This window comes from Amphiura filiformis, chromosome 1 (genome assembly GCF_039555335.1).
Source record: "Amphiura filiformis chromosome 1, Afil_fr2py, whole genome shotgun sequence".
In the NCBI taxonomy this organism is placed as follows: Eukaryota; Metazoa; Echinodermata; class Ophiuroidea; order Amphilepidida; family Amphiuridae; genus Amphiura; species Amphiura filiformis.
Window position 1 is genome coordinate 44,904,389 of NC_092628.1, and position 14,873 is coordinate 44,919,261.

The 14,873-nt window shown below is 37.3% G+C and overlaps 1 protein-coding gene across 2 annotated transcripts in view; it reads left to right on the forward strand.

Annotated features, from left to right (window-relative positions):
• Positions 1-14,873, forward strand: part of LOC140147545 (uncharacterized) — a 97,636-nt gene that overhangs the window by 59,611 nt on the left and 23,152 nt on the right. The window contains exons 13-23 of one of the 2 annotated variants that reach the window (XM_072169331.1): positions 424-714; positions 2,519-2,650; positions 3,616-3,915; positions 4,760-4,879; positions 5,287-5,544; positions 6,860-6,988; positions 7,877-8,125; positions 9,911-10,024; positions 10,767-11,015; positions 12,493-12,606; positions 13,293-13,523. In XM_072169331.1, the coding sequence (XP_072025432.1) occupies positions 424-714; positions 2,519-2,650; positions 3,616-3,915; positions 4,760-4,879; positions 5,287-5,544; positions 6,860-6,988; positions 7,877-8,125; positions 9,911-10,024; positions 10,767-11,015; positions 12,493-12,606; positions 13,293-13,523 (2,187 nt within the window). Of the gene's footprint in view, positions 1-423; positions 715-2,518; positions 2,651-3,615; positions 3,916-4,759; positions 4,880-5,286; positions 5,545-6,859; positions 6,989-7,876; positions 8,126-9,910; positions 10,028-10,766; positions 11,016-12,492; positions 12,607-13,292; positions 13,524-14,873 lie in introns of both variants that reach the window. The other variant, XM_072169326.1, reaches the window with a different exon arrangement.

Here is a 14,873-nt window from a genome sequence, read left to right on the forward strand (position 1 = left end):
CAGTTATTGAGATATCAATACAGTGATTAGCCAGCACTTTGCAAGTATGAGGCAATCTTTATGCAATGCATGTTAACTCTCTTCACACGGGTGTCGACTGCAGACGACATGTTATATATTTTTTTTTAAATTCAAAAATTTCAGAAATGTAAATTTTCATGACCATATTTGGAATCAGCATGAAAAATGCATTAAAATGAATACAAACAAGCCTGGTATTGGTTCAGTAGTTCTTAAGATAGCTCTTGATATTTTGAGAAAATATTTCAACTTTTTCCGTTAAAGCGCATGGCTAGCACGCAGAGCATTAATGTGTTCCTGATCTGGGTTATTGCTGTGGATTTTTTTAATGGGTAAAAAGTTTGTAACTAAATATTTGAACAAATAATTGATATTTCTTTTGTTTTTGCTGTCTATATATAGTTATGCTAGATGATGTACCAGATGAAACAAGTTTAGTGAATGCAGAGGTTCGTGTGGGATCATGCGACCATACTGATGAAACAGCTGCCAGCGATCAGCTAACGATCATGGAGAAGAATACCATGTGTGGTGTTTCTGTCTCTTCTACGGAAGCAAAGATTGACCATGCAGGGTTCTGGCTGCTTCGCGAATGTGATTATTTTGGACAGTTTGTGTATATAGTTAAGACAACTACAGATCCAGATGTTGCTTGGTTTTCACTGTGTGAGGTAGAGGTCTGGGGCATGGATAGTAAGTATGACGTGTTTGTGTGTTTTTTGTTTTTAATTTGTCTCAATGTTTGGTCTATAGAAGAAAAATAGGTACATACATTTGTAAATAAGTAAATAAATGAAAAATTAAATAAAACTAAATAAAATGAATTAATTAATGGATTAAAAGGCAATTTATTATGGCACTTTAATACACATTCATAAACTGTATTAATAATCATGACGCAATGAACCAGTAGCAGCTGATCAGTGATGAACTGAAACTGTGTTTCATGCATTGATTTTTGTCAATACATGAAGAACATAATATGTGACATGATCAAGGGGAATGAGTCGCATGTCGGCCCTGGTTGAAAATGAGTTTTACACATGTTTCTAAAGAGGACATTAAGAGCTTTCAGAAACTGAAAACCCCATGTTGATATGACTTTTCTTTGTGAAGTTACATCAATTTATCAATCGCTGAAAATAATATAAAACAAAGGAATTTTAACACTTTCTTTGCCAATATCTCAATATCAATATTAGCGACATCCGACTCATTTCCCATGATCGTGTCACATATACATATTTATGTGTATATTTATGCAGAAATGGCTGGTTCCATTTCATTGCAGGTCAGCAAAGATTTTTCAGACCAGTATTGAGGATTTTTTGTCGTTGAATTTATTTAATGGACATTTAAATATTTGAATGACGTGTATGAATGATGTTAATGACTAAATATGATTTTGTTGATGTCCAAATGACAAATGTGTACATCCATATCAAAACGATGCACTTGTCGGCTGCTACATGTGTCTCATTTCACATAATAGCTAGAAATAAATACCAGACTCATCTCAAGTGGAGGTCACTTCAAATCATCCTAAATCACATAGTTTATACAGAGAACATTCCTTAAACCCATGACATGGGGATGATTGGAAGTGACCTCCACTTGAGATGAGTCTGGTATTTATTCCTAGCTATTACATGAAATGAGACACATGTAGCAGCCGACAAGTGCATCGTTTTGATATGGATGTACACAAATATCAATGCACTGGCAGTGTTAAGGCCAGTTCATACTACCACCACATTTGCAATGCGTTGCTTTGCGATGCCGATATATCAATTACTTTTTGCCGCAAATCGACGCAACTATAGTCGCATTTCCAAGTTAAAATGTATTTAACTTCATTGCGATATCGCAATGCAGTAGTTTGCAACGCATCGCAAATGCGGTGGTAGTATGAACAGACCTTTATTTTTTCCATCACAATACACTCCCTCTTTGGGGTCTTGCATTGTTTGGAAAAAAAAAATGTATTGATATTGTGATTTTAACTGCAACAAAATGATATCTATATTAGTCTGGGTGCCTTCCTCCAGGTAGAAACTTAAATCAAATTTTAGGATTATCTCAAAATCTGTTCAGGAGTCTGTTATGCTAGTTGAATTCTGTGCATCATTTCCTTTCTGAAAATATATACTTTTATAGACTTATCGTCATTACGTTTAGAGATACAATGAAAAACAGTCTCTAAATTACTGCTTCAAGGAATGCATGCAGACTATAGTCATTAACCTTTAAATTTGGATATAAAAATGAAATTATAGGTAACGAGAAGGATTAATTGATTGACCGATCGACCGATCTATTGATTGATCAATCAATTGGCCGATCGGTCAATTGAATGATTGATCAATCAATCAATCAATTGATCAATCAATAGGCCTATCGGTCAATTGAATGATTGATCAATCAGTCAATCAATCAACCAAGCAATCAACCAAGCAATCAATCAATCACCACATGTGAATTGTTATACTTTTGACAGTATCTGAAGAAGACAAACCTAAAGTTGGGTTTGATGTATCCACCGTATCTGATCTGGAAGATGATCTCAATACGAAGACCCTAACCATAACGCTTACTGATGTGACTGATCATCCAACTTGCCTCAGCTTTGGTAAGTGAAATAGTGTAGTGGTCTTGATGGCTGCCCCAACATTTCTGACCTTTTTTGGTAGGTTATTTAGTTCTAAACCATACGTACCATAAATACATACATAGCCTCTGTTTTTACTGAGTTTTAGGTTGAAAAGAACCCAATTCTTGATGCCTGCCCCAATTTGTTTGACCTTTATTACAGCCCTATCCATTGGTACAGTATTCAGTTATTCATTAATCAGTGCTCATCCACCCAGATTTTATAACCTATCAAGTTCTTGGACAGAGAAATAATGAGTCTTACTATAGTACACACAATCTGTAAGTTACTATTGGTGTATAGAGTTCTTATTGTGCAAAGCATAGAGTAAAGGGCATAAGATGTGATTCTGTGGTGAATTAAGCCCAACTCTGGTCCATTGCTCCAGGCTCTGCTGAGGACCCGCCAAAGTGTGGGTGGAGTCTGCGTTGAGTATGAGTTATCTCGCAATGATGGGATGACTCGGCCTGCTAAATGATGAGATCCCGCAAAATAGCTGGAGCCTGCTAAATGATGGCCCGCTAAATGTGGGATCCTGCCATCCCTCGATAGTTGGGTTTATGCAAGAAAACATAAATGATAGAATTTTGATAAATAAAAAAAAGTGGGATCTCAACAATATGCCGTAAGGCCAAAAAAAAATGTTTGTCTCAAAGCTCGCGCGCGCATTTGTAAATTCATGAGATTTGGAAAAAAAAAAATGCGGAATTTTTTTATTTTAATTTTTTTTTTTTTTTTTAGTTTTTCCAGAAAAATTCGGTGAAAATCAAGATTTTTTTCTCCAAATACCATGAAAAAGTCGGGAATAAAAAAAAAAAAAAAAAAAATCGCATTTCGCATTTGTTTTCAAACCACTCGTGAGCTTTGAGACAAACCATTATTTTTTTTGGGCCTAATCAAAGATGACATACACGTAACCATTCTGAACTTTTGTCAACCTACAGATGTACGTATACAAGCTGCTGGAACCACTGCTACTGCTCCTGATTATAGCATTAGTCCAGCTTTGACAGCAACAGGAACCACCTTTGAATGTGACCCCAGTGACCTCAATAGCCCCAGTGGCCCTACAACTGTGACCTGTAAACCTTTGACCTATGACATCACTTTCAATGATGATGTTACATGTGAAGATGATGAGACATTGGTGTTTGAGTTTACCAATTTGTCACCTGGTTTGTGTGCAGGAGATGCCGATGCTGTTACCTATGATGTTGCCACTTACAATATTTTGGCAGATGAACGTAAGAACAGTTGATGAGAGTATACATTAATTTATTCATTCTTTCATTTGTTTCTTCATTCTTTCATTTGTTTCTTCATTCATTCATTTATTCATTCGTTCGTTCGTTCGTTCGTTCGTTCGTTCATTCATTCATTCATTCATTCATTCATTCATTCATTCATTCATTCATTCATTCAATTAGTCAATGAAATTATCAGTCAACCAGTTTATTGATCAATCAATAATTATTTATAATCAATCATTCATTAAATCATTTATTCAGTCAATCAATAATCAATCAACCAATTAACAAATCAATCAATCAAGTTAGCAATCAATGAGAGATCACTGCTGAGCATTGTATAAATGAAAAATTAATAAATAAGTAAATTTCTTAAACCATAAAAATGCTAGTCAGTTGGTTAAAGGGGTATTTTGTGATCCTAGCATCTTCTTTTTATGACATTTTTCAGTAGATATCTACGAAAAAAGCTTATTCTCAAAATTTCAGTTGATTCCGATTTTGCTTTTGCGAGTTACGCATGATTATGTGTATTACACTGCTATAGACAATGTGTTCTAATTTCGTTCTGGTGTACCAGAACGTAATTCAAATTTCACAATATTTTTGCTGTACGAATTAACCTACAAGAAATTTTGTGTACATAAATATTACGTAGCGAGGTTTCCAGTGGTATAAAAATCTCAACTTTTTTTGAGAAAAGTGTGGGGATGATGCTGTGGATCACAATTAATGCCCTCTTAAGTAATCGATCAGTATTCAACAATGTACACACAAAAATCAGTTGATCATGAATCCCATTACAGACTGACATTATTTTCAATGATATCTTTTGTTGCAGCTAAATACAGATGGGAATTTGTAAAATATGAGGTCCTTGAGGGTGCTTCTACAATAAGAGCTAGACTGTTACGAGAAGGACTGCCACGAGTAGGATACACAGGAAAAGCGACAACTGCATGTAAGTGTAATGTAATACTCCAGAATATGGGAATCACCTGAGAGCAACATTAGAATTATATTTTAGGGTTAAGGCAGCAGTTTCTAAACTGTGGGTCGCAACCTTTTGTGGGTCGGGGGTCGCAGGTCATGGGCAAAACCCTTAAGAAAGAAAATCATGAAGCTAGCATTATCAACAAAAATTTAATCTTGTTTTCTAAAGCTGCATCATTTTTTGAGAAAATCTCAAAATTTGATTTTACTTTACTGACTTGAGAATAGTATACTGACTATAGATTTGTAATTTGTAAAATTTATCAGAAATGTGAATGTTCCAAATTTTAGGGTGCGGAGGACCTATATACAATGTTTGTCTTTTTTATCCTTGATGCTTCATACATGTTGTACTTCATATTTGTTATCTTCCAGATGTGACAACTGCTGAAAGTGCAACAGCTTCAGCAGTAGAGTATGTAGATTACATCGCTATAGTTGGTGGTACCGCTGCTTCTGAAGTGGTGTTTGGTATGGATGACACCTTCAAAGATGTTGATGTGACGATACTTGATGATAACGACTGTGAATTACCAGCTGATGGTGCAGAGACATTTGAGTTAATCGTCACTGCAGACGACGCTTGTCAGATCATTGTTGGAACAGCAGAAGTTTGTATTATACCTGATGATGGTAAGTAAAAACATTAATTAAGCTATTCCATTTAAAATCCACACTACCCCTGTGGAAGATTTTGGAAATATGTTCCACTGGGGGAGTATGTTTTTCAAATGTAATTGGTCAGAGTTAATCATTTTGAAACCCACACTCCCTCTGTATTTTGGCTTTAGCTATATCTTCCACAACTGGAGTAAGTATTCCAAATGGAAGTTACCCAATTGCCTATTCTATTTGAAATTTATACTCCCTCTGGGGAAGACTTTAGCTAAATCTTCCACAGGGGTATGGATTTTAAATGGAATAGCCCATTTTCTAATCATAAGCAAATAATAGCAATGTGCACAAAATCTTCCAACTTTGTGTTTATATCCACTTAGTAGCCCAAATGCTCAGTGGCATTGGCAAGCAGGGATGGGTAATCTATGGCCGACAGCTTCATGTGTCCTGCAAGATGCAAAAGAAAGGATAGGGAGAGAGTTTGATGTTATGATATGTTCAACATTGCATTATGTGCATTGCAATTTTGAGCAAAAACATTATTTAGGTGATGTTCTTATGATATAGGGTTCACAACTTATAAGTTCCCCCTAAATACTTTTTAAAATAAATCGAAAAATATTTGATGAAATGCAAACGTGTAAAAAGCTATGGGTAGCCTTATTTGTTTTACACATACGGACCAAATTATAGCGTCACACATCATTGCGTTCAGTCACAATGGTTCATTATGTAAAAAAGAGACCGTTTTAAACAGTGTTAAAAGTTTCATCCGAGTCCATATATAGGAGTCAGCTCTCAAACAATACAGTAGGTCAGGTCTATTCATGTGTTTGACTTCTATGGACTCATGTGCCATTTTTAAACAGCATCTTTTCTTACACAATTAACCATTGTGACTGAACGCAATGATGTGTGATGCTATAAATTGGTCCACATGTGTAAAACAAATAGGGCTATATATACCTTTTTACATTTTTACATTGCGTAAAATATTTTTGGACTTATTTTAAAAAGTATTAGGGGGAACTTATAAGTTGTGGACTGTATATTAGCATATGTTTACATTGAAAAAATTGCTTTACAAGGTGACTAATTTTTACCCTACTGACGTGCTTGCGCCCTCATTTTTTTAAAGTGAGACAATTTCCTTTTCGATGAAAATGATTTCAATATCCAACTCTTATTTTGTGATCATCCCTATAATCATAGTTGTTGACCCTATAAAATTTTGTGATGATTTAAGGCTAACTGTGTATCTCTGTCTAAATAATTACAAGGTTGCGACCCACAGTTTAAATCCCTTGGAACCATTTGTGATTTCTTTCAGTTCAATTCCATTTTCTGAGTACGACGACACTACCTAATACTGATGCAGAATACACTGTTGGTGAATCAGAACGTACTGTTGAGGTGGTTGTAGCGAGAGTGGGCAAAATAGATGATACTGCTTACATTGGTATGTAAATTGGTCTTTGTCTATCTATCTGTCGGGGTGTTTGTGTGTCTATGTGTCTGTCTGTCATTCAGGGTATATGTCTGTCTGTCTCATATCCATCTGTCTGGGCTGTCAGTCTGTATTACATCAACCCAATGACATGGATAAACGTAGATCGCTGAGCTTGAGCTAGTATGTTGCCGTTTCATTGAAAATCACACACTGAACAACCTGTTACGAAATGAAGGGACCTAACCAAAATCAGCATCAAATGCCACTAAAATGGTAACTGAATTAACTCTTGCATGTATAGATTAATAAAATTAAATAAATTACATGTTTTAGCACATTCAACTTTACTATCTACAATTGTTTTATCAAAAAGTTGCTGAATAATAAAGGCAAGCACGCTCCTAAATCTAGTTCATTCGTCCCGTTGCCATACAACGCTACCACAACTGCGAATGAAGCTGAAAAGTGGTATAGAGATTGGGCAACACTGGCGAAACCTATGTTGTACTAGATTCAGAGGATGTGCTTGCATTCCTTTAATTTAGCAATAATTACATAAAATGAGGACACACTGGGAAATTTAATGTGTTTAAATACATTATTTGTTCAACTTTGTCTATTTATGCACAAAAGAGTAGATCTCTTGGCTAATTTGGTAAGATTTTGTGCTGCTTTTAGAAACTTGTGTGATTTCATAGTGGGCAATTCAGGGTTTGATTTATAACTAACCAGCAACAAGCGACCTTGAGCAGGCGACATATTTGTTAGTAGAGCAGGGCCCTCTATCCTTATTTAACTCATTGCATCCACCTTGCTGCAGATTGAGGATGTTTATATGTCACTATCAGTTTAACTAATATGCTATATATTAATTATGTGATTTCAACATAATTTCAGATGTCAAAGCTCAGCCTCTTGTACCAGTGGCCAGTGCCAAGGCAGAAGACTATACAGCAATAGACACCACCACACTGACTTTTACTCCAGGGAAGACCACTGCTTCCTTTACTGTCACAGTGACTGATGATGACATGGTAGAAGATGATGAGATATTCAACCTGGTGTTGGTGAAGAATCCACTGAGTCTACCAGATTGTGCATTACTTGAGGACAAGATGGCTGATGTTGTAATTACTGATAATGATTGTAAGTAGCCTGTAAGTAAAGAATTGAATACCTGAGTGGAAGAAGGGCCCAACTGCATCAAAACTGTTTTTGAGATATCAAGAAAAAACTTACTATTTCGAAAAGCTTTATAGACAAAATGTTTTCATCTTCAAGGGACCTTAAATACATGAACATACAATATTACATACATTTGAAATTATCTAGGATGTTTCCATGGCAACGGTACAGGTCTTAATACGAGCTGGGGTTGGGCCCTTCTTCCACTAATATACTGCAAGTGCCAGTTCTGTAAGCAGATATGTTATAAATAGCTACCAAAATTTGGTAATATCCATTAATTGCACAAGTTGAAGCATGTAATATGTTAGCAAGAAAGTATATTGAAATGAAAAGCAGATTTCATGGATGAATAAAATTCTTCTTTAACCTAATATTTGTGGAAAAAAGACAAGGAAGAACAGTCTGCTGGCAATAAAATAGTGGGTCTAACTCATTTTTGTACAAAATTAGAGTTAGGCCCTTCTTCCACTCAGGTATTCAATTATTGTGTGTAGAAATAGCTACAGGTGTCTATAATCAAAATATTTAATTCTCAAATCACGAGAGCCCATACCGGCATATACATTACGTCAAGATAGATTCCACCAGATATGAGCAGTAAATATTTGTATACCTGCAGATGGGGTATGTTCTACATGTAGAACCAGGAGGGTGAAAGTGCATAGGAACAATGCCGGAAACTACGTCCACGCTATTGTTCGACTTAGGCTACATATTTTTTAACGCATGCGTGTTCGTCAATACAGCTTTAGTCTCCTCCACCTTCGCAACACGGTACGTGGAGTGTCTGGAATCACACTGACAGCGGAGGAGAATACTAGCTGGTCATCAGACAGTTTAATTTTATCAAGAATATAACACCTGAACAATCACCGTCATTTGATTGATTTACTACAGAATATATTGTATATTCAAAATATAATTTTAATATTGTAAACCTGTTAACTTATATTTGTGTACTAAAGTATAAGGACATGTGAATAAAATCATGTCGAAGACAAAATGGCCGCTAATCCGCCTATTGTCTAGACCTAGGATACATATTCCAAATGAGGGCAGCAGTCTAGGATGCTTATCCCTTTGTGTAGATCCCTGGTAGAACTGGACTATTGTGACTGAAGGTCTTTTGGATCAAAGTGGAATATATCTGTCAATTATGCTAAGATACAGATATTGCGAGAGATATATAATGGGCTATTCTAGTTTAATCCTTTTATCCCCTATGGAAGACATGACCATAATCTTCTACACAGGGAGTTTGAATTTCAAATGAAGTTACCTGAATGGCATATGGGTTACTCCATTTGAAATCTACACCCCCTGTATAGGATATTAAGGTAATATCATCCATAGGGGTGTATGGATTTCAACTGGAATATCCCAATGTAGAGTTCAATATACCATGATGATGAGACCAGGTCCCCCACTGTAAAAATTGGACCAGCCAAATTTGCACGCTACAGAGCCTGAAAAATAAGATCCCGCGAATCACAAATTGACACATATATGGGAGCTGCCATGGGGGCTAACGGCAACATGGGGGGTCGCCGGGGTGCTAACGACCATGTCGCCAGCACAAGCATCCTACGCGATCAATAACGCATATAGGGCGCATTCAAGTGCGCCGTAAGCGACTGGTAGTTCCTGATACGCAATGACAGGGTCAATGGCCGCTTCCATGCAGTAACATACTTCTGAACTTGCTGATGAGACACACTAGCTTTCTGTGTATCTATATTATAGGTAACTGGAGTGTGATGACTGAAGAGATTTCAGCAGTTGAAGACAGTGGTGTCGCAACCCTAACCATAATATGTGATAGACCAGATGGGAGAGTTCCTGATCGATCTCGATCTGCTGGTAAGTACAGCAGCAGAGGACAATTATACATGTAGCTACATCATCATCATCATCATCAGCCGTATTCAGCCCACTGCAGGGCGAAAGCCTCCCCAAGTTGGCACCAAAGTAGCTACATTGTATGCCAACTATCACTACACTTGATTTAAACTTATCCACTCGGACCAAAGTGGTAAATTGAAAATAAAGGCAAAATTAATGAGCACATTTGGTGATATCAAAAAGGGAGCAAACAAGTTTTTTGCACGCATTTAAAGAGGCATAGAAAAACAGTAGACAAACATTAGATATATATGTACTTGCATCACATAAGTAGCAGTGGCATAACATGAGTCATCCTATTTGGGGGGAGGGGGCACCGACCATGATTGGGGCACCAGGCTTGATGGGGGGGCACAAGCCATTTTTGGCAATTTTCCTATGGGATTTTCTAAAAAACAACTTGATTGATGGGGGGCACATGCCCCTGTGCCCCTATGATGCTACACCACTGATAAGTAGTAGACCATCTTAGGTTTAAAATTGAGGTTCCTAAAAATTTGCCAATTGTGCAAAATTGGATGTCATAGATTGTGTGGCATGTTAAAAGAGAAGGGAGGCAAAAAATGGGTGAAATTCTGAACCAATTTGATCAGGTAAACTTTTTATCAATATTTTTTGAAAGTAACATGGTTCACTAGGATTTCTAACCAGTGTTGCTATGAAAAATAATGTATTAACATGATCAAATTTATCCTACCAGAATTACAGATAAGTTCTTCAGGAATCACCGATGGTACAGCTGCAACTCCCGGTATTGATTTCACCCAAAGTGGTACAATTACAGTGGTCATCCCTCGTGGACAGACATCTACCACAATCCAGGTACCAATCCTAGATGACTTTGTTGAGGAACCTGTGGAATTCTTTGATGTCACTCTGGTGTCCACTGGTGATGGGCAACTGAGCCAGGCACTCACAACTAGAGTGACTATCAATGATGATGATGGTAGGAATTTGTTTATTATTAAGTTAAATTGCAGCTCTAGCATAAAATGCTGCTTTTTAGGATATATGTTTTCCACCATTTTATGCAGCAACTACATGTACAGACCTATATTTTGGTTTGATGTGGTCATGCTTGCAATTCACCATTATCCCCCCGCACCCCACCCGCACCCCTCCCCCCTCCCCCCCTATGATTCACACTATGAATTAGTATACAAATATTAACTGTCTATGAGTGTGATGGTCGAAATATAATCACGAGGTGAAAGATGGATTGTTCCATTCCAAGAGTGTATATATCGACCATTACACAAATTTAAGACAGTTAATATTTGTTTTATATCTCACCTCACCTCACCTCACCAGGCTGTGTTCGACCATTGTTGGGCGTAGCCCTCTTCATGATTCTTCCACTGTTCTCTGTCTCTTGCATTTCTTGTCCATGTAGGTCCCATGTAGGCAGTAATGTCATCACGCCACCTCCTCTTCTGTCTTCCTCTTGATCTTTTCCCTGTTCTTGGTTGCCATTCTGTAAGCCGTTTAGTCCATCTGTTATCTTCCCTTTGTGCAAGGTGACCTGCCCATCTCCATTTCGCTTTTATATCACTCATGCATAAATTCTATTACTAAAATACTATTTAAGGTAGGAAATACATTTTTTCATCAACATAACACCATGTTTTGCCGTGATATACTTCACATTTTGGGGTCCACCCAAAACTAAATCAGCGAGTCCAAGAGTCAGAGCACGGCTTGGCGCAAGCGCACTGCGGCAGAGCACATGATGGTAAAGACTATCACACGGAGAGGGTGATAGTAAAAATGATAAATGGTAATCAACCAATGAACTGTCTAGAATTTATGTATGAGTGATATAACAGTAAATAATGAGACTTGGAGACATAGGGTATGTTTCGACATGTTGCAGACTCCTCGTGGACCTGCACTGCACATGCTCACATATATACATTACAATATATTATAGGGTGATCCATATAAAACATGATTATATTGGTGTTATAGGCACATGCTACACATATCACATGAAGTCAATAAGAACTATTAACGTAGGCAGTCCATGGTTAGATGTGGTCATGTCTGACGTGCTGGTGTGATAACACATCATCATTTGATGGTAATTCACCCCCTCCATCCTGACACACATGCATGCAACAGGAAAATCCAGTAGGGATATCATGAAAAATCAAAACAGTTTGCTTTGAGGCAAATAAATTTCATTATTTTATAGATGAGTTGACCTCAATGTTTATCAACAAAGGCAAGGGACTGGTATCGATATGCTTGAGTGAACCCCATACAACCACTACACTGTTCAATAGCCTTATTGTCTTGTGGCAGGAGTTTTAAAAACATGAGCTCTGAACAAAATATGATGCGTGTGCATACTGCCAGGCATTGACGTCAGAAGTCAACTCATCTATATATTTTTAATAACATCATTAAAATTATAATTTCAGTGACAGTGAGACTAACCACCTGTGACCAAGATGGCATGTTGATCCTAGAGAGTGCTGGGGAATTGAGATTCACTCTTGAAAGGTCTGGAGACCTCACAGAATCAGACTCAGTGTGTAAGTGAAATATATTATTGAATCATTGATTTTATAATCATCATCAAGCTCTTTATACTCTTCAAATTGTAAAGATTGTGATGTTGTGAAGGTCTTGCTAGAAAAAGAAGAGTTCAATAATCTTTTGAGCTCACTACTAAATTCCAATCTTTTGTACTTTCTTCTTTTTTCTTCCTTCCTTTGTTTCTTTCTTTTTTTTCTTCTTCTTAATTGAATCGTTTGTCCATTCTTTTTTATCCCTTCTGTTTTTCATTAATTCCTTCTTTATTCGTTCATTCCATCCTTCATTTAATCTTTACTTCCATCATTCATTCGTTCGTTTGCTCGTCTGTCCGCCCATCCGTCCGTCCATCCAAAATATGCATCCATCCATCCATCCATCCGTCCATGGGCATCCATCCATCCATCCATCCATCCATCCATCCGTCCATCTGTCCATCCGTCAATCCATCCATCCGTCCGTCCGTCAATCCGTCCGTCCGTCCGTCCAAATCCGTCCGTCCCGTCCAAATCCGTCCAAATCCGTCCCCTGTCCGTCTGGCCCATCCATCCATCATCCATCCGTCCCATTCATCCATTCGTCCATTCATTCTTTCCATTCTTCCTTCTTTCTTTTCTCCAATGTTTCATTTATATATAGTCTGCTAGAATAAATAATTTATCCTGTACTCTTTGTCCTTTTTCAGTGGTTTTCACCAACCCACAGACAACCACATCTGATGTAGATTTTGTTAGGTTCATAGAAGAGATAAATTTCAGCTTTAACCAAGTAACCATTGATCGTAAGATCATCATCAATGATGACAAAGAGTTTGAAGGTGATGAGACATTTGTTGTACAGGTCAGAAAACAGAACCAAGAAACATCTGTTGATGAAACAATTGCAAGATGCGTGGTCACCATCCAGGATGATGATTGTAAGTTTAGTCAAGGATTCTCGAGTACTAATATACTATAGGAAAAGCCACTCGTGCATGTGATGGTTTGTGCTGTGTAAGAGTTTTGACCTGTGGAAGAGGTGATGCATGTTTACATCATCGTTTCAAAAAAAATTAAATTGCGAAAACCGACGAACATGTGGTTGTGTTTTTCCATTACTATCATATTGTGAAAAACCAAGTAGCTGATGAAAAGTTAGCTCAATATGCTTGGAAAATATTATCTGCGATGACCCCATGTTCATGACTTTGGCTAAATTAACTGTATTTTTGCTGGAATGAGTATGTAAAATAGCACTAGACATCCGCCATCTTAGATAAATTTGGTGTACTGAAAATGCCCAGCAACTGTCAATCAAATAGATCTTGTCAATTAAATATGGGATAAGTCTGTTCCACTGTGGCAGAAGTACGCACAACGAATGAGCGTTACCAGGGTGTTACTATGTGTACTGAAAAAGCCTAGCAACTGTCACTCAAACTGCTGATGTGTCAATTAAACTGCCGTCAAGTGACTTCACTTTTTTATACAGGGTTTGAATACGAGTGTCACGGCCCTGGTTTAGTAAGAAACTTACTTTGAATGGGACGTTTTTGTTCAGATATTAGGCAACAAAAAAGTGAAACAATCCCAGTGTAACCTCGGCTGAAGAGACTATCCCATCATGCATTGCAGTATATCTGCTTGCTCCACAGAATTAGAGAAGGAGAACCGGGAATCAATAGCCTTCTTGATACAGGCATGGAGCAAAAATTGGAGCATTCCGTTTCCCATGGAATGCGCTTGAGGCATTCATTGTCATGTACGCATTTGAGAGATACACTTGATGCAACCTCAACGCGAGTACCAAGACGCTTCAGATGAGACGCAGAATTGTTTTCCGAGCACCGTATATCCCCAATTTTCAACCCAAGTGCAAAAAGTTTACCTTTTGCTTGCATATTTTTCGAGTTATCTTGTTATATTGTCAAAAGTGAACTCTGAGAAATTGATGTTGCAGTAAAAAAATGTCAAAATTATGCATAAAACGGTAAGACTTTCACGCTTGTAAAAAGCTGTATCTGGTGCATGGTCTAAATATGCATCTTTTTGCACCAATGAATCTATAATGTCTGATTTTAGTGCACCAAAATTCAAAATAATTAAAAAATCTAAGTGGCATTTGACTGCAAATTTTTGTTTTGTTTACGCCACATTTGCTGGTGTTAACAACATATCGAATGCGCCTTGACTGCATTGGACAAACGCGCAGAGTTGCGCCATGTCATCTGACGCAAATCGCTTATGTAATCACAATATTTCGCATTCACAAGCATTTTGTTTACGCC